Raw genomic sequence first — 21,673 nt, 5'->3', positions numbered from 1 at the left:
TATTAATATTGAATTATGTAGATTATAACATACTACCTCCTATTCAGCTGAATTGTCCCATTTTTTTTTTGGCACTATTCACTTATCACTCTTAATTTGTATTTTACTCTTAATCTATAAGTTAAAACATAGTCATATGGGATCTTGTTTGATTTGTCTCAATACAAGGATTATTAATATCAACTTTTTATAATTTTTAATTAAGCATAATTTGAGATATTAAGAGTTAAAATGTTACCTCGGCAAGTGTGAAAAGTCAAATGGGACAGTTCAGCTGAATAGGAGGGAGTATAAAATAAAGTACACATACATCGATGTATATTTGATACTTGTATCAATGCCGTGAATTCGCAAATGTACTTTGTTGTTGAATATATCTTGATTCTTGATCTTCCAACGTTGAGAAAAAAAAAATCTAATTCTCATTTTTATTTAGTTAGAATAATAAATTTAATGTTATAATTTATATAGATTAGATAGAATATTTAATACATATTATAAAAATATATGTTTCTTTTTTTAATTCATTTCATTAAAAAACAGTTTTTCACTAGAATAATTCATTCTTTTTAGGCCATTAAAATGACATAGGACATATGAAAACGACAATTTGAATAACAATGGTAGATTTTCGAAATTTGAGGACACAAACTCTTTCGTTTTCGCCCAACTTTTCCATTTTACTCCTACTGTCCAACAAAATTTGACTCATTTTCATTTTTAGTCCGTCCTATTAAATTTGTGTTATTTTTATTTTTATCGTGATTTAAACTTCGTTTTATTCTATCCATTAGTTCTATTAATTATTTGTCATGATTCGCTTATCACTCTTAATTTGCATTTTATTCTTAATCTATAAGTTAAAACATAGTCATGTGTAATTTTATTTGATTCATCTTAATACAAGGATTATAAATATCAACTTTTTATGATTTTAATTAAAAACAATTAGAGATTCTATTTTTTCCGATATTTTCAAGCGAAGTATCGCAATATTCGAATAGTAACACATAAATTTTCAAGTTCCGAGTTAAGATCTGATTTGGGCCAAGGAATGATTTTCCAACGTTGAGAAAAACTCTAATTCTCATTTTTAATTTTATTAAGTAGTTAGATTTACATATTTTATACTTAATTTGATTTGTTGAAATTTTCTAGGGTTTTTGGAGAGGATTGACATTTTCTAGCTCAGCTGTATTTTTATTTATTACTCCTATCTTTTTGGTAGAAAATCAAAATAAAAAAAAATAAAATTTTGAAAATTAAATAAATTAAATTAATCATTTAATTTGTAGAGTATTGAGTATAGCATATCAATAATTGGAGTATATTATTGAAGTAATAATATATCTAATCGACATTATATTTAGTTGTAACTTATTAATAATATAATACATTAACATCATTAAGGATGAAATTAAACATTGAAAATGAGTATTAATGAACTAACAATGAAAAATCCTAAAAATAACTACTTATCATAATTAAATTTAAGTGGTAATAATCAAGATAATCTGGTGAACAACATAAACAAAGTAACAATTATAACCTCAATAACTAGAAACTAAATTCTCCTTAACATTACCACCTCGAACACACCAACTACTTTTATGAGAGACCGTCTTTTAAAAAAACGAGCTCAAAATAACAAGGTTATATTTGTATTTTCTCTTTAATTTGTATTAATTGGGGTATTTAACCCATATATCTAATGTGTTTTTCAAAGAGACCGTCTCTCACAACAACTTGCGCTAACATATATTTTAGTGCAATGTACATGTATTTTTTTCGGAAAATAAAATAACTAAAATCTTAGATCTGCCTCTGATTTCCGCTACCATGCATCATCGTCGTCTTTCTATTTAGGGCCTGGAGATAATGAAAACGACACATCGGACAAGAACATCGGCCGGTGATACTTTAGGCTAACATATATTTTTTTATTTAGTTTACAGTTTAATTTTAAACTACTTGTATAAACCTGTTTCACAGTAATACGGTCTCATACAAGATTTACTGTTAATATTATGACCCAACTCGTTTCTTTATGAAGTCTCTTGAAACTCGCTATTAAAGTTTCATTGTAGGAATTAGTTATACAATTTATTTGATACGCTTGCGGAGTTGATATTGACCTCATAGAATACAAAATAGTATTTACCTCGTCTGTTATATTATCGGCGTTTTCAATGAACGAAGAGATCGAAAAATAATTGGAAGACATTGTCGGAAAATTATTAAAAAAATTAGTAATGAAAACTTTTATGTTTGAAATACTACTCAAATACAATAATCAATGTTTAATTTTCTAATTAAAATAAAATACATTATTTTATATTGTAAATAAAGTGTGTTGTAGAATGAGTATATATATAGAACAGCTAGACTCTTTGAGAGATATATCTCAAGTTCAGTCCATTAATAATTAATCCCTACGTATCTTATTCGTAATGCCTACTTACATTATCTTTAATGTTTACTTACCGTATCCTTAATGCCTACTTTCAATATCTTAAATGTCTATTTATATCATTCTAAATGCCTTCTTACAATATTTAAAAAATATATAACGAGCCCGCCCAATTAGAGACGGTATCTATAATTGCACCCAAGCCCATAACTTTTAATGCTTATATCACCATCTCTCACAAGAATTGTGTACAGAGAGGGAGGTTCTATAACTTTTAATGCTTCCTCCGGTTGCTTAGTTGCACCCAAGCCCATTTTAGCATTTTCTTATTTCAGTCGGTCTTTTGAGAGACGTCTCTCAGGCCCAACCCACTAAACCTTAATGTCCACTTACTATATCCTTAATGCATAATTATATTATCCTTAATGCCTACTTATAATATACTTAATGCCAATCGAAAAATTACTTAAAATGCCTACTTACAATATTGTTAATGTCTATCGAAAAACATAGCCTACTAGCCTACTTACCATATCATCAATGCCTACTTACGATATCTTTAATGCCTACATACAATATTCTTAATGCTTACCAAAAAAACTTGCTCTATAGTTTTCTTTTGGGGTCAGTCCAATTAGAGATGGTTTCTCAAAAAGACCGTCTCTCACAAGAATTATGTTCTTATTTTGCATTTTGCAGCTAATATACGAGAAAAACACATAGTAGTTATGTGGAATCTTGTTTTATTCGTCTATGTTCATATTTTCGTAATATTAAATTTTTATAATTTTTAGTTGTATAACTATAAATTATATTATAATGTCAAATTATCATACTCGCACTCCTACTATACTCCTACTCCTTATGTTGAAAATATAGGTACTGTTAGTCGTTTTTGCTATTAATTATTATTATTGCTATTTTATGTGATGAATTATTCTTGATTATATTATTAATATTTTTCATTATTTTATTGTTATATTTTAGCGAAATTGTCATAATAAATAAAATTTGTTCGATGCCCTGAAAATATTTTTATTTATTGTTTACTTTTAAATAACTAAAACTCATATATTGTTATAGCTATATAACCTTTTTCTTGTCATATTACATGGATTTTTTATTTTATTAAAAAAGTTTTCTGGTTTTTGTATTTTATTGCTATAATTTAATGAGAAGTATTAACTTTAATCTAACAAAGAAAGGATAAAATACTAGAATAAACAAAAAGTAAAAAAATAAGTGCTTATTCTTTAAAATAAGATAAAAATAAAAATAATATCAATTTGACAAGAAAATTTTTTTATCTACCGTCCGCGTATGATAAGATAAAAAAAATACCCAAAAACAAAATGTACAAAACGTACATTAGTAACAACAAAATACTTCGTTTATCTTCTAATTTATTTGAGACTGATGCATTTAGTTAGAGTATTGTTAAATTTTAACATGCCCAAAATTCTACTCATCCTATATTTTTATTACCTAAAATTATTGACATAAAATGTAGCAAAATAAGCTCAAATTAAAAATTTTTTAATCTAATTATTAAAATTTGACTTGACTTTCTTTGTGATTGACAAACATTTTTTTAATTCGAATGGTGACTTCAAGCTTTTAACCTTTTCATGGAATAGACAAAATGTTTTTTGTTAAATTAACGGCCTCTTTGGTTAGTAATACTAAATGGTGGTATTGAGAAGGATTTATAATATAAAATTTCATGAAAAGTTTCATATCGTTCCCATGATAATGAAACTTTAATCACAAAAAAGTTTTTTTATTTACAAATTTTCATTACCACCTAATACCACCTCTCCCAATGTTAATGCATTTGAATGAATTTTATGAAGAAAATGAAATGATTGAAGTTGGACAAGTATGTCCATCAAGGTAGCCAAGAGATTTTTCAACCAACATTATACTAGATTTTCATTCCCATTACCCCGTTATTACCACCTACCAAATGGGCCGTAAGTACTCATTTCAACCAAAATTTTAAAAAAGAACTCTTTAAGGATGATCGCGGCATTTGCTCTTATGAAAAGAGTTGTTATGAAGGACAATATGAAGCAAATTTGACAAAAATCTTAACTTTTTGTCTAATAAGTGGAAAAGCTAAAAGCTTAAGATCAATCACTACACAAATTAAGAAAAACATTTGTCCACCAGATAAAAAAGTCAAAAACTTGAGATAACCACATAATATGTTTTTTTTTAATTCTAAAAATGCTTCAATATGATGTGTCCTAGACTCCTACTCATGTGGTTGTCAAGTGAGGAACATGCCCAACTAATCAAAAAGAACTGCTTGGTTCCTCTAGTCTTTTGGGGGTCACGGTTTTTTTCATATAAATAAATTATTTAACTATTTTTTTAATGTGAGAAAATTATATATATTTTTTTACTGTAAATTAAAAAGAAAATTAGCGAGCAATTTACCTGGTTTAAGCATTTACTCCTGTTTTGATTAAGCTTCACATAGTTTCAAGCTAACCTTCTCTCTTTTCAGTCTTTTAACAATAATCGATTGTATATAATTATTATTATTAATATTTCTAAAGATTTGTTAATAATTAATAAATAATAATTAAGTTAGTTATCATTTCAAAAAAAAATCGTCACAAAAAAAAACACATTTGTTCTCTAAAAGCAGATTATTTCAATTATTTCACCTAAGGGAACCAATAAATTCATGATTGGCTGCTCACAAAAAATAATGGTTAAACTTTATGGTTATTTTTAATAGGTGTCTCTTTGAAAGAAGAAAAATAGGATATATTGACAAATAATTGTTGGCTAAGTTGTCGGATGGACTTTTTGGTTGGTTTAACTAGCAAGAAGTATGGATTTATTTACTTACTGTTAAACCAACTATTTAACCAACTGTTATAAAGATATTTAGTAAAATTTATTTATTCGTTGTTGGTTATTTATTGGAGTAAAAGTGAACAAAAGCTAAAGTCAATTGAAAAAGCTACTACTACTCTAAGCTAATTAAACAGCTATACATTAAAAGTCAATTTTTAGCAGATTTATATTTCATTTATCAAACATTATTTAGCTATTTTACTAAATAAAATGCAGATAAAAACTATTTTCCAAACACCGCGGTAAATTTTACTTTTGAGAAATATTTAAAAAAAAAAACATTTTAAAACTTGATTGTTTTTATAATAATTAATGTAACGCAATGGTCCCAGGCCCCAACTATTACTAAAATCTAAAAAAACAAAACAAGAATGTGCTTTTCTTGCAAATGTTGGCCATGGACGTAATCAAAAGACACAATCACACAAACATATTCCATCCAATTCTAATAAAATGAATCATTTACTTTTAATAACTCTTAATTTGTATTTTAATTTTAATCTATAAATTAAAATATATTTGAATGAGATTTTATTTATTTTGTTTTAATATAAATTTTATGATAAACGTGCAAAACCAAATAAAATATTGCTGCGATTGAATATTAATTACTCCCTACTATTCAACCCATTAGTCTCATTTGTTTTTGTCACTGTTCACTTATCACTCTTAATTTGTATATTATTCTAATATATAAGTTAGAACATAATCATGCAGGATCTTATTTCATTCAATACAAGGATTATTCATATCAATTTTTTATAATTTTTAATTAAAACTAATTAGAGATATTAAAAATTAAAATATTATGTTAGCAAATGTAAAAAAACTAAATGCCACTAATACGTTAATTTGAGGTAGTATGTTATTTGTATGATACACAAAGGACCCTACTTGGCTACAACCACTCAGTAGGGTAGTGGGTTGAATGGTTACATTTTAGCCGTTTGGCCAAATTATATTCATGACAAGACCTTCGCTTTCTACCTTCTTGTCCACACTTTAGGTATGTTACATGATGTAATACATTAACAAACAATTTCTAAAGCAATTTTAATTTTTTTATGAGACCGTTTTATTATAAGATAAATTTTTATAATTAGTCTATTTTTTAATTGATTATTTTAAGGTTGTAATTGATTACGATAAGATTACAAGTGAAATCACTAACACTAAAAAAAATAATTACTTTAAGACAATAAACATATGTTAGGTCAGCTTTATAGAAATATTCTCACCGTAAAACTGGGCTGAGAATTTGTGTTTAATTAATTAAGTATAATATAGGTTTTCTTTTAAAAAAAATCATAATATATTCATCTCAAATCTCAATATCTTGGGTGCAATTTAGTGATCCAAAACTCAATCAAGTTTAGTTATGAATTGATTGTAATCATAATTGTTTGTTCAAATATCAATGTATGTATTAGCTCTATTAGTAGCAAGAAGTTGATTATGCCATAAAATTATAAAGGTGTGTCTATTTAGATATCATCCTAGGTTTTTTTTTTTGTCTCTATGTTATTAGGTGTGGTCAGATATTTTGTTTTCGTATTTTTTATTCTTATTAATAATGATAATATAAAGCGAATTATATATTTGACTAATTTTTTGTAGCAAGAGTCTTTTGTAACAAATTTTAGATGTAACTTCAGAAGATAAATATGTGTATAATTTTATAAGATTTATTTTAATATAGTATATTATAATTTGCAATCTACAAATCATAAAATTTTGAAATCAATACACATTTTTTTAATGTTAAATTAAACTAAATTGATGCTTAATTATATTAGAATGTTTTAGCTTTTGATACCATATCAAGGAACCAACTCAACTAAAAGTTTACACTTATGGTTGAAGCCTCAAAATATATTATATACTCTAACAAAATTAACATAAACAATAAATTTGTAAGAAAAATTCAAGGGGGAATGAATTACTCTATCTTCCTTCCAATAATCCTCATCGATTTATTTATTATTTCTTGACTAATTTATAGATAGTTTATAGTATTTTTTTTTTATTAGAAGGCTTGATGGGTGTAGAAAAAACTAAGTGAAAATTAAATATAAAATTTAATTTTAAATAGTGATATTTGCTTTTCAACTGAAATAAGATTCACTTTTAATAATTTTTAAATATTGTTTATACTATTTTAATTATTGTGATTTTTTGTGATGGAGTTTTTTTTTTGTCACATTCACATTTAAGAAACATTCAATATATTTTTTAAAAATTTTACTTATCCATGGATAATGATACGTGGAAATAGTAAAATAACAATTTTTTTATTTATAGACTATTATAGATTTATAATTTTATTCTTAAAAATCGTAAGTCAATGGCATATATATTATTTTAATGGTAAACTTGTTTAGTTGATAGTTCTACTCATTGTAATTTGCATTAAATTTATATAAATGATAAATTTGGTTGATTATCAATGGCGCACTAGCATGTTAAATAGAAGTATTTGAAAACCCTTCTTGGTGTATGGATTAAGAAATTTCTAAACAAGTCCACCACTAAGACAAGTCTATATATAATTAGTCTATTTTTGTAATTGATTATTTTGAGATTTTAAGTGATCACTCTAAAACTCTAAAAATTAATCACTTTAAAATTATAAATAATTGTTATAAGTAATCACTTTAAAATAATAAGTGTATATTGGGTAACCCAATAGAAATAAATTCATTGTGGGATTATGTCATTTGAGAATTAGAGATTACTAAATTATGAGCCAAATTAAAGGTCTATCAATTAAGAGCTTTTTCAACAAGTAAAATGAATATATGTTAGTTTCAAATAGTGCATAAAAGGAAATTACATACATAAAGTTTGAGGGGAAATTTTTTAACCTTTTTTATATTAAACTAGTAGTTACAATTATTCCTATGTGAATAATACACTGTATAAGCTAATAATGATGAAAATTTTATGTGGATCTATGATAATTATTTTTTCGAATCTTTTCAAAGTTATAATAATTTGTTTTGTATTTTCAATTCACTTCCCTTTGTTGCTCATCCTTTCTTGTTGATATTCAAATGAGGAAAATGCATTCATTCAATAAATCTTCCTTCTTTTCTTTTAATTTCCTGATAATCTAAGCATAACGTTTTTGACTTTTCGTACATACTAATTTTAATGCGTGCTTACTAATTCGCACTTCTTATTCTTCACTTCACTAATTTACATTTTCTACTTTTCATTTAGTTACCATTAACATAACGATGCATATTATTTTATTGCGAGCTAAATCAAGTTGAGACTTTACCTAATTTTTCATTTGAGAACTAAAAAAAAAAAAAAAAAAAAAAAAAAAAAACTCCAGTAATAGGAGTAGTACTAATTTACCAGCCGCGTCAATCCTTTAACATCTTCTTTCCCTTTCTCTCTCCTCACTTTCTCTCTCTTCTCTTCGAACTTTTCTTCTTCACTTGTTCTATTCATTCTTCAAATCTTTCACTAAATCTCACAAAATTCAATCTTTCTCTCAATTCCCCTAAATCCCAATTCAATTCTTCCCACTTTAAAACCCAGAAAAATTGTGATCCAAATTCCTTTATTTTCCTCCTTTTTCTTCTCTACTTAAAGCAAAATCTAACTCCCTTAAATCTTGCGCTTTTTAATGGCTAAACGTGGATATAAGCTCCGTATCCTTTTTAATTTTATTTTTTTACTTATTTAGATTGATTTTGCTACTTAATCTTTAGTGTTTTTTCTTGTATTTTTGAACATTTTAATGGGATTTTGATTGAATGTAGTAGGATTACTCCATTGTTTTTGATTTATCTAAAAACATTCTTTGAATTATGCCATTAATCTGTTTGTTTAGCTTTGACATATGATTATTTATTGGTTTGTATTTAAAAATTGAATCTTTTTTGGCGTTTTCTGTTGCTTCCACCGACTAATGTTCTTGTATTTTTTTTTTCCTTTTCTTGGGTTTTATTTTAATATTTGGGTGATTTAAGATAATGGGTTAGCTTCAAAATCATGTTTTTTAATGTGAAGATGCTAAATTGGTCTATAAATGTAATTATGAATTATGATCATTTTTCCCTTTTTTATTATATGTTTTGGGGATTTTCTTGACCAAATTTTAGGAGTTGGGTGCAAAGTATTATTGGCTGCTAGGCATAAAATGACCATATAATGAATTAGGATAATGTTTTTTTTTTGTTTTTTTTTTTTTTTTAATATTTTATTGGGAATTTTCTTGACCAAAATTAAAATGTGAAGAAGAATTTGTGGCTCATTCATCAAATGTGAATTGTCTTCGGATTGGGAAGAAAGCATGTCGCCTCCTTTTGACAGGTGGAGATGATCATAAAGTTAATTTGTGGGCAATTGGCAAACCCACCTCTTTGATGGTAATAATTGTACATCTTTTAATCATAGTGAACTTTTTCAAATTTATGCTCACTACAATGATATAAGTATATAAATGTAATTTAGAGAATGTTAGATAAATTTCTATCTGGCCAGGTTATATAAGGCCTATGTATATTGTTTATCATCCTTCCCCTGATTTTAGCATCTACCCTATGTTACTTTGACTCGGATCGGGTACTGATGTGAGATACTGGTACGTGTCCAAAGTGTCATACACGTCTAAATTCAATTTTACGTCTAAAATGATAAGTAGCATATCAATGTCCGAGCATTACAGATCGGACACGGGTACGTGAAGCAAAATAAAGAGCACGAGTAACATAGCGTCTACCACTTTGCTAGAAAATTGGCTTTTTGAATTCGTGATTCGCTCAAAATGGTTCAAAAATAACTAAAAATCGACAATAATTGACTTTTTTTTGATTCTCGAGGAGATTAGCGAATCACGTGACACTAGTATCTATATTGTTTGGTCAATAAAAGCTCTAAGGTGAAATAATCAAATAGAGGAAGTGTTTAGTTTGATGATGATAGGGTATTTGTAAGTATTAGACTATGGAGCTATGTGAATGTGAATGTTAAAGATGTTTAACTTCAATTCCATCACCATTTCTGAATTTTGTGAGAACAAGGATAGTGGAAAGTTTGTTGATCCTAGACATTTTGTTATGATGCTTATGAGAATTTTGATGTGGAGATATACTTTTTGCTTAATTTGTAGTAATGTCACACATTTTCTTTGCTTAGGTGCTAATTAATAGGAAGATATATCAATGAGTGCAAGTTTAAATATTCCCCTTTATGTTAAGGTAGAAAGATACCTTTAAAATTTTGATTGTTACTTATTGGTTGAGGTTTGATTGTTATGTAGGCAATGGTTGATAAATGAGTGTAATGTACTAATGTTAATTATATGACATGGGAAACTATATTGATCATGAACTTGATGTAGTGATTTGGGGATAATGCTTGTATTTCAAAGTGTTAGCAATCTGGTTGATACACTATGTTGGGAAGATTGCAATGACTTATTAATTGTTATTGTATCTTCGTTATGAATTGTTCGCTCAATTCCAAATGTATGTTCATAGTTATTGTAGTTGTGGAATGAGAGGATGAGGAGTTAGTGACGGAGATAGGAATAAACACTTAAAAGATAGAGAAAGTAAGAAATGCTTCACCAAAGGAGTAGAGTGAAAGTGCAATCATTAATTTGGGATAGGTATAGTATATTTCGGTGATGTTTAATTGTGTTGTCTATCCACTACATGTTCATTTCATTACTGCTCAACTTTTTCTATGCTGTAAGTGTAACATAATTCATTGGCTAAGTCGCTTCTTGAATTGCGAATTGCTCAAATTTTCCCGAGAATAGCCCGAAACTGGTCATAATTCAATTTTTCGATTCGCGATTCGCAATGAGATTAATGAATCATGTGACATTGCTTGTAATGTACTTCACTTGCATTTTGCAGAGCCTGTGTGGTCATACAACTCCAGTAGAAAGCTTGGCCTTTGACTCAACGGAGGTTTTAGTTCTTGGCGGGGCTTCTTCCGGAACAGTGAAGTTATGGGATCTAGAAGAAGCAAAAAGTGAGTTTGTCAAAGTCCTTACTCTTATCTGATTGTTAACTTTTGTTTTAGGCAATATACCTCTTGCTTCAAATCTAAGCCATTGATTGATTTTGACAATATAAATATTGTAGGATAACTATGCATTGAAAGAACTCTTTGAACTTTTTTTTTTGTCAAATTGGTATTGACTAACACTATTTAGTTTTTGACACGATTTTCTAACCTTGTTACTGCTGTTTCGACATGTAGTGGTTCGAACTCTCACTGGCCATCGAGCCAACTGCATGTCCATTGAATTCCACCCGTTTGGAGAATTTTTTGCTTCTGGTTCAGCAGACACTGATCTAAGAATTTGGGATATAAGAAAAAAAGGATGTATTCACACATACAAGGGCCACACTCGAGGGATTAATAATATTAAGTTCACACCTGATGGTCGATGGGTTGTTTCTGGTGGATTTGATAATGTTGTGAAGGTAAGATAAGAGGTCGGTATAGGCACTTGGCACCTGGGTTTTTAGATCCTTGTGAAATTTTATGGGTTTATATACTCATTCATATCATTCTTGCACAGGTATGGGATTTGACTGCTGGAAAATTGTTGCATGATTTCAAGTTCCATGATGGTCCCATTAGATCCTTAGACTTTCATCCGCTCGAGTTTCTTTTAGCCACAGGTACAATAAAATTTTTAATCGTTTTTGTTAGAACTTATTGTAACGATGTGTGTCAACGTCAACAAACAAAAAATGACATGATCAATCTAAGTTAAGCTATGTTTTGCTGTTACATTTTAGGTATAAACCTCCTCTTGCTTTCTTCTCTTTTGCATATACCTAAAGTCGAGCACCTATCAAACTCGGACTTTATTTTCTTTTGAGTTGGTGTTAATGCTATTTTGCCGGTTCTAAGGCAATTCTAGGTAGCCGACCGCCAAGAGCCCTAGAAATAAGGGGCCTCAAATATTAAATAGGTCTATTCAGACCCAGTTCTGATCAACACATTTTAAGTGATTTGTTTGTAGCTTTTTTTTTTCCTATTATATATATATATATATATACATATTTGAAGTAATTTTAGAATATAATGTTACAATACATTTTCTCTTGAATTATTTTCCTTGAACTGCAAAAAGTTTTATCTTTTAATATAATTAAGGACCCCATTTAGAAGACATAGCAAAAATAAACAGGGCCTCCAAAATCTTTGCTCCGCCCTGTTGCTACGTTGCTCACTTTGTGCTGCTAGTTTTATATTCATATTCTCTAATGTGTAAGCATTATCCAGGCTCAGCAGATAGAACTGTTAAATTCTGGGACTTGGAAACTTTTGAAATGATTGGATCTGCCAGGGCTGAGGTAATATATCTTTTTTTCGTTCCTAAGATTGTAGCTCCCTCATTCTGAATGTGCATGACGTTTTAGGCTGTGTTCTGTGGAAAGTTTAATTTCTAGATTGAGACTCACTTCTTCAGTGGTGACATTTGTATTATCCAGGCTACCGGTGTGCGTGCCCTAACCTTTCATCCTGATGGGAGGACCCTCTTTTGTGGATACGACAATAACTTGAAGGTCAGAACTTTTAACAAATTCACGTGTGATGGTTCTTGTTTTCAAGTGGTTTCTCGACTTACTTACGTTCCTGTTTTCCATGTAGGTACATTCATGGGAGCCTGTGATATGTCACGATTCCATTGACATGGGCTGGACAACTCTAGGTGATCTTTGCATTAAAGAAGGAAAGCTCATAGGTTGCTCTTACTACCGGAATTCTGTTGGAGTTTGGGCGGCTGATCTCGCGGTATGTAAATTACTTCAACACGGTGCTACCCATGATTTTGTTTTATTTTACAAATAATACTCTGCTGAATTTTTTTATTAATTTACTTCAACATGCTGGTGCTACCCATGTTTTTGAGTTCTAGATCCGCCACCGAGTAGTTAGAAGTAACTCAATTGCGTTTTCATCCTTGTAGCATATTGAGCCATATGGGACTAGTGATTCCGGTACACCTCAAGTGAGAAACCCTGCGGAGCTAAAGGCTGACATGAGAGATGGTCATTCTCCTGAAGTATTGTCAACTGTTGGATCAACTTTCAGCTCTCGGTCGACATCCCCTGATCCTGATGCTAAAGATATTAAGAATATATATGTGGACTGTAAGTTATATTGCTTAGAAAGTTTCCGCTGCTCCTTTCCCGATCAATAATTTATAAATATGATACAAAATTTTGTTAGACTAGGATTTTTCTCATCGATTACATATTTGGTTTTTCGAATAATCAAATGTCAATAATTCTGAAGTCCATCTGAAAATGGACAATGGTATAGCAATTCCGCATTGTTTTTATTATTATTATTATTATCAATGTGCCCCCACATTAATTTTTTTTCCGAAGAATATGGTGAGAAGTATGTTGACAGGATTGCGAGCAGTAATCATAGAGTAAAAACAAGACCATCGCATCGGCCACGCTGTAAAGGTTTTTAAAAATAAACGAACTGATATTTCCCGCGTTGTAAAGGTGTAAAAAAACTGCGTTTTGGGCCGCATCTAGGGATATCTTATGGTTTCGACCGATATGTAGGCGATATAATAATCGCATCACTCCCATTACCGCATCAATGTTTCGGTACAGCGATCGTGACCGAAACCGCATTTTTACACTATGGCAATAATTGAAACTTTATGGAGCTATTTGGTGGTAAAGGTGTTCAAAACAGACCTGGTGACCCGAAATTCACCCGACCTGATATGCCTCGAGTTAAAAATGGATTTATAATTATAGAAAAATCAATGTGGACACAAGATCCGATTTTGAACCGACACGAAACACCTGACCCAAAATCCACTCGATGACCCGAATAAACACCTCTACTTGGTGGTGTGTTGGGCATAAGTTCTTAAATTTTGACCTAAAGACTTGTTAGTTTGAAGTTTTGTTTGCAAATTATTTTTCAAAAGGAGTACAAGCCTGATTCAAAAATACTAATTTAAGACTAAACGATGATATTTTAGTTGTATATGGTCAGTTTGAGCCATTGAGAGATTAGGTAAATTTTAGACGAGTCTGATACAAGTATGAAGAACTAAGCATGACTTGTCATGCTATTATCTTTGTGCAATTTTTTGTTGTATGTATTGATTTCAAATTTTTGGAACTACAGATGAAAAGCCCATCAGCTCTCGCAAAAGTCGCTTACATAATATTTCTAAAGCTAGATCGTCATCTGACTTGAAGGATACCAGCAAGTTGTCTTCTAAAAAGCAAAATACTCCGAATGCTACAACCGGAACATCTACTAGAACTAGTGGTAGATCTTTTGTTGTCCCAACTTTTGTTCCGAGAGAGAGTTCGGGTGGCAAAAGTTTAACCAATTCTAGACGAGAGTCCATTACACCTGCAAAATCTGGTGCTGGGGGTTCGTTCAAGGCTACCCACATAAGGAAGTCATCCAAGAGCAAATTCAATGTAGATGATCCAGAGCCGAATTTTGTCGATAGACTTGTACTAGAAACGGGAGCTACAGACAGTTCCGATGGTAAAAGTTTTGCCAATTGTAGAAGAGAGTCAATTATATCCGTAAGGCCAGGTAGCGGGGGTTCGATCAAGGCTACTCTTACGAGGAATTCATCCAAGAGCAAATTTGATATAGATGATGTGAAATCTAATTTCCTCGATAGACTTGTTCTGGAAGTGGAAGAATCAGATGAAAATAAGAATCATAGTCCTGCAAGTATTGAAGAACAGTTAGAAAATCCATCTCCTCCGATGATTCTGAATCCCGAGAGTGGTAACATATCACCTCTTCCCATAGTCATTATATTTTTATTGCAAATTTTGATATATTCATGTTTTCATAGTAGTTAATTTTTCGTTTGAGTTTGGGTTTATTTTGGCCTATTCTTATTGATACCTAGTGTGCTTCCTTTAATTTTTCGTTTCCTAATCTTTTTTCTTACAGTTGGTGATGATAACTTTGACCGCAAAGAGAGACAAAATGTGAAAGTCGAAGGAGGTGTAAATTTTTTCCTATGATATTCGATGAAAATTGAGACTAATAAAGTGTTATTTAACTAGAATTTGTTTTTACTTCAGCGATTAAAGTTTCTCATGGAAGGACACGTTCTCTTGTTGAGAAGTTTGAAAGACGGGGAAGATTCGGGGTCAAGGAAGATCAAACAACCAGCTCATCCCCTGATCTAAATTCTGATAGGATACACAGCTCTACTGTTCAAGTATGTTTATATCTTGCATTTGAAGGAATTCTTAGAAGTTGCATACTTGACTCTTTGGAAAGGGTCATATAAATAGAAAAATGTTCATAAGCAGTTAGGACACTTTCTTTAGACTCTTTAGTGGTATATTAAAGGGAAAATTGTCAAAAATAAACTAACCTTTGCTTGATGCGCTGAAAATAAACTTAGCTATTGATTATTATATAATAAACCCATCTATTCGGTATAATTACTGAAAATAAACTTAGTTATTGTTCATTCCTAATTGCTTGATCACAAAGAAGCTTTAAAGATGATTACAAGTAATAGGTTGGTTTTTTTTTTTTTAGCAAATATATGTAATAGGTAGGTTTATTCAAAAATAAGGTTTTCAGCAGATCAAGCAAAGATTGGTTTATTATTGATAATTGCTTCTATATTAAAACCGGATTAAAAAAGGGTAGCATGGTAGACAAAGTGTCTCCGTAGAGGGAGAACCTGAGGAATGGTCCCACCACGAGAGTGTAACGGAGGCAAGGCTCCCCTCATGTTGTTCCGTGATTCCTTCGTTTTATGTTCTTTTCTACATTTGTCTGAGGCTGCGTCAACTGATTATCTCATATGATTATTATCCCTCCATGTGGTCAATGCAGGACTCGCTTGCTTTTCCTTTCTATTGTTTAGGCTAGTGCAACTCCATTAGAATATAATGCAACTGGTCTCTTTTGTCATGGATAGTCCTTGTGAATGGCATAAAACTGAGTACAATTGTGCAGAACTTGGTCTGGGTCCCATTGAATCTTTGTCTTGTGTAAAATCTTTCGGTGTTAAAAATGTTTATCTTTCGTGACAATCAGAAAGAAGAACCTCAAATTTCTGGGAGAGAGTCAGTCTCAGCGAATGATGGGTGTATTATTGAAGATCTTATGCAAAATCATGATGTCCTATTAAGCGGTCTTCGTTCTCGCCTTACTAAGTTGCAGGTAATTTTCTGTTTTACTATCCGAGTTGTGGATAGAATTTCTCCGTATGAAACTATCATAAGGTTACGACATTTGAGTATGATCTCATAATTTGATAAATAAACTCACCTGGTTGTGCTTAATGGAATTCCAGATGGTCCGACATTTGTGGGAACGAAATGACATTAAAGGTGCTATTACAGCTCTCAAGAAGTTACCAGATCATTCTGTGAGTAAATTGTATTTATTGATAGTTCCCGATTTCCTGTTTCTGTGAACTCATTTCAAGGATGCAGTTCTAACTCGAGACGTTTTTTTGATTCAGGTCCAGGCTGATGTTGTCGGTGTTTTCTCGGAGAGAATGGAAATCGTTACGATGGACTTGTTCTCCTGTATGCTACCTATTCTGGTTGGACTCTTGGACAGCAAGATGGAAAGGTATGTTGAATACAGTTTGCTCGGGTTAGAAAGTGAGATTACGTACATTTAATATACTCGGACTCTTCATTTTGCTTGTATCCATATCCGACATTAGTATCCGAGTCCTAGTAACATAGCTTGTACCCATAGTGCATGATGTGGCTACGGTCGCCATCGCGGTAACGAAATGGTGATGCGGCTATAAAATGTTAAATATTGGCTAAAAGCATGAGTCAATGCCTCTAATGGCACAAACGCGATTTTTTTACACCTTTATAACGCGGGAAATATCTGTTCAAGTTTTTGAAAATTTCACTTGTTCCGTATTTTGCAGGCATGTAAAAATGTCTTTGGAGTTGTTGCTTAAACTTGTTGCGTGTTTTGGGCCTACAATTTGCTCTACCATCTCAGCACCTCCTTCCGTGGGTGTTGATCTTCATCAAGAAGAAAGGTATATTCCCCAATCGTCTAACTCCGCAATCCTAATTACTTCCTTATCTTTGACTTGGAAGGACGGCTATGAGGAATTAGTCTTCAATCATATGATTTATATATATATATAATGAACGTTACTTAGTTCATGTTCTTCATAATGCAACAGGATTGCGGCCTGCAAACAGAGTTTTGTTGAGCTGCAGCAGGTACAAAGACTTCTTCCTGCACTTGCCAGGTATGTTGCGCATACTACCATTTCCGCCAAAATCTTTAGCTTTTTCGTTATTTTTCATCGTTGAAATAACTCGTTTTTGTGCTTAAAATTTCACTATAACAAAGAAAACTTCTTAGATTGAACTAATTCTTGTTGCATCTACGACAACAGCATGCCACTAGGGTTATCGGTTGTACGAAATTTTACCCTTACCCAAGAGGTTGTTTCCGAATGATCCTTAGTTGCAAGCAATGTTACTTGGACACTTCATTTTGATTCACATATCCGTGTCCGATCCTTGATGCTCGGACATTGGTATGACACTTAGATTCTTCATTTTAGGCGTAAAATTGAATATTTAGATGTATCCGACACTTGGACACGTACCAGTATTCGAGTTCAAGTGACATAGGTTGCAACTTGCATGCATCATTTGCAACTATATATATATATATATATATATATATATATAAGAAACAAATGTTTTGAAATTCCCTTGCACGTAAGTGTATGATCGAAGGCTAAAGTAAAATATTACCTACAATACAGGAAGGGTGGATCGCTTGCAAGATCTGCTTTGCAACTGAATCTTGTTCTCGAAGATCATAGCATTTGATTTTTGTTATAGTTGTTTCGGAAGAGTGAAGATGGATTTGTTTCGTTGTCATGCCTCGTCCGATTTTGAAGATTTGATACGCTGATTTTTGCTTATCTGCCACCACCTATTAATCTTCTTTGGATGGCGCCTAGAACCAAGAATCAGTACTATGACGTATACAAGTAGGTTTGATTCTTTGTAAGAAAGTCCATCAAGAGGATGCGCGTTAAGAGTTTCGGCTAACGCCATTCTTCCTGGATGGGCGCCGCATGTATTTGTAACTGCTAATTGTTATATGACTCGCTGCGTGTATGTATATGTATGTACGTATGTAATAGTGTCTATTCAATTAAAGGATTGCCCATGTTTTTCATATTGGGCAGTTCTTGAGACTTTGTGAATTCCTATAAACAAATACCAACATCAAGCATCTTATCAGCATCTTTTCCATTGATCCGGTCTATGATGTTTCAAATTATTGTCATGTTTCATCTAAAGGTGTTTAAAAGAGACTCGATGGTCTGATATTCACCTGACCTTAAAATTAAACTCGATTTGACCCGACTTGAAAATGGATTTACACTTGTGCAATAACCAATGTAGGCATAATTCTCGATTTTGAACCGACTTGAGCTTCTAAATTGAAATCTACCTGATAATTTGAATGAACAAGTTTAATTCCATCTTTAAATTCATATAATTTTATATTATTTTAATCAAATAGAAACATGTCTTTGAGACAGAGGGAGTATTCAGATTCAATGTGATGAATCCCAAATTTTGATGGAATTATTCAATTTTAGAGAAGAGAATAATATAAATGTTAAATAAATATTACCCTAATTGTTTTATTGTCAAATTTTCAAGCGATGAATGTTATTTGATATACTTGTTACTCCTTATCAGCAATTAACTGTTTGTCAAATATTTTCTTAATATAAATAAATTCTCAACTAAAGGCTGAATATATATATATATATATATATATATATATATATATATATATATATATATATATATATATATATAAAATTGACAATGTACTTTTTCTTAAAGCATAAATATGTCACCTTTTCTCCTTTAATTTGTGGACATGCTTTTTGTTTGTTCTTTAATTACTTTATACTCTTGTTAAGGAATATTATCATATTAATAATAGCCATTGCCTTAATAGTATGGTCTACTTTGACAAAGGCACTTGCATATAGAATATGTACTTTTTAAAAAAAAAAAATTGTTGGTCCAAATTTATTCATATTAAGGTGGATGGAGTTAAAATGTGGCCCACACAATTAGTAGTCAATAGGCCCATATGTTTTGGCTGCTGGAATGTCTTTCTTGGTGAGGCAAAGAGGGTCTAGTTGATATTAAGATGTTTTTTTATGGCTTTTAGGTTGAATATTTATTTGGTAAATAACTTTTTTATCAGTTTGTTAGTTAGCCGAGTTGTTTGATAAATTAATTTATTTATACTTGTTTGTTGGTTTATTGGGACATTTCAAACTTTTTTTATCAGTTTATTAAATAGTTAAATTATTTTAAAACGTTAAATATAGCCTAAAAACCAGTTCAACAACAACTTTAGTTCAATAGTTGTTTCAAGTTTGTGGGTGTAATAGCAAGGTAACACAAGAATATTGTATTCTCTTTTCACACTATGACTCTAATCAAGTAGTAATAAACTATTCAACCATTAAATTCTCTCACAAAGAATGAAGATAAAATAATATATATTTGATATGTTTATAATTTTTAATTAGATGGAAGTTATCTATCTATAACATATAAATAACTCAAATAAAATAAGAAAATAAAAAATAATTTTAATCATAAATGATAGAGAAACTATTTTTGTCTAAAAATAAGAATCAATTTTTTCTCATAAAATTTTGACTTTGATTTTCATCCTCACTCTTCTGTTAGTAATGACCGAGCATGTTTAACACAAGATTCCAAAAAATTTAGCGCCTTAATATTAAACTAATTAGTATATATTAGATGTTTAAAAATATAAAACTATTTAAAAAATATCATAATTTAATTACATAGAATCTTCATAATACTCGCTCCGTGACATCCAATCTAAAGAACAAGGATTGACTTGAATCATAGTCATTTTAAAGAATAACAAAAATCCACTTTCTCTCACAATCTTCCAAAATCCAAATAATTTTCAAAAATAAGTTGTATAAAATCATATTCTGTCAACCCCTTGTTTTACCATCTCAGATTCCTTTATTTTCTAAAAAAAAAAATCATTATTAACCATCTAAAACAACACCCAATAACCCAAAAATAGGAAAAAATAATAAAAAATTTCAACTACCCGATACCGGAAAACCTTTCTGATTTGGCCTGAAAACTGCTTTTCATCTAGTATATTGTTTCAAAAACTGGTTTTTGATTTTGGGTATTAAATTCTGCATGCAAAAATGGAATCTTTAATTTGTTTGTTTGATTTGGGTATTAAATTTTGGAGGGAATAAAGGTGGTGGTGGATGCTGATGTGAACGAAGGTGATTGGGGTGATAGTGAAGGAAATTATACTGTAAGGTGGGGTACATGGGAAGAACTACGTGATCAAACACCGGCCGGGTCGGGTGGAAAAAAGCATCCCATTGATGCAGGGCGGGCCAAAGTGCGGACCTAAAACTTCTTGCCCAAACCCGTACATAATTAAAAATACAAAACAAATAATTGAAATAAACAAATACAATTGTTACATATTATACATAATTTAAAACACATATTAAAAATAATTCAAATAAACAAATACAAAATAATCAAATTATATAACTAATTAGTGATTTGACAATCGTCATCTTCACGATCTACCTCTTCAACATAAAAAATGGTAGACCGACCTTGATGCAATATGAAAAAAAAGTGTTAGCATATGAAATAATCAAAATATGTAACTAATTGGACCAACTTAGCTCCTTTTAGGCTAGGCTGGGCCGGGCCGACCTATGGGCCAAACATCAATCACAAAACCCGCCAATCGGGCCATCTTTTGGTACCCAAGCCCTCACTTTTTTTCGGGTCGGGTCGGGCCGCCTATGATCAGGTCTAACGAGAAGGCTTGAGGTTAAATTTTAAAAAAATACTAAAAAAAAAATTTATAAACTTGTTAAATGAAAACTGACTTTAAAATTCAGCCGGACGATAATACAATCTAATGATCTTTGATGACCAATAATTTAGCTTGTCTAGAAACAATGTTCTTCAATTAAAAGATAATAAATCAATATATTTTTTTTTAAAATAAGATAATAAAGTTACTTGAACTCCTCTAAATGAGGTTGTTTAACTCGATTATTAACATAGGTAAAAGAAACTCTTTGTGCTTTGTAAGTTTGTCTCATTAATTTTATACAATATTTTAACAATAATTTTATACTACTTTTTTATCTGATTTACAAATTTATTCTCTCTTTATATTAATCACTCATCAACATTTCTATCATCCATTTGTTTTTATCTTATTCTCCAATCTAATTTATTTTTTTATTAATTTTCACACAAAAAGCAAGTGTAATGTTTTCTAATTGAGATAGATTATTCC

At 30.5% G+C, this 21,673-nt stretch overlaps 1 protein-coding gene across 2 annotated transcripts; it reads left to right on the top strand.

Annotated features, from left to right (window-relative positions):
- Positions 1-8,658: 8,658 nt before the first annotated feature.
- Positions 8,659-18,851, top strand: LOC130823552 (katanin p80 WD40 repeat-containing subunit B1 homolog KTN80.2-like). Of its 2 annotated transcripts, none has more exons than XM_057688195.1 (18): positions 8,659-8,943; positions 9,533-9,663; positions 11,161-11,278; positions 11,510-11,736; positions 11,835-11,937; positions 12,548-12,618; positions 12,757-12,831; positions 12,917-13,060; positions 13,236-13,419; positions 14,429-15,055; positions 15,227-15,280; positions 15,361-15,500; positions 16,337-16,462; positions 16,596-16,670; positions 16,767-16,879; positions 17,196-17,312; positions 17,463-17,531; positions 18,060-18,849. In XM_057688195.1, exons 1-18 carry the CDS (start codon positions 8,919-8,921, stop codon positions 18,124-18,126), a joined length of 2,466 nt encoding a protein of 821 aa, XP_057544178.1. In that variant the 5' UTR covers positions 8,659-8,918; the 3' UTR covers positions 18,127-18,849. The 2 variants fall into 2 exon arrangements, with proteins under 2 accessions (XP_057544178.1, XP_057544179.1); XM_057688196.1 differs by having other exon boundaries at positions 8,665-8,943; positions 9,536-9,663; positions 18,060-18,851.
- The last annotated feature ends 2,822 nt before the right edge of the window (positions 18,852-21,673 follow it).

This window comes from Amaranthus tricolor, chromosome 9 (assembly GCF_026212465.1).
Source record: "Amaranthus tricolor cultivar Red isolate AtriRed21 chromosome 9, ASM2621246v1, whole genome shotgun sequence".
Taxonomy (NCBI): Eukaryota; Viridiplantae; Streptophyta; class Magnoliopsida; order Caryophyllales; family Amaranthaceae; genus Amaranthus; species Amaranthus tricolor.
This window is presented reverse-complemented; position numbering and strand designations above follow the sequence as displayed.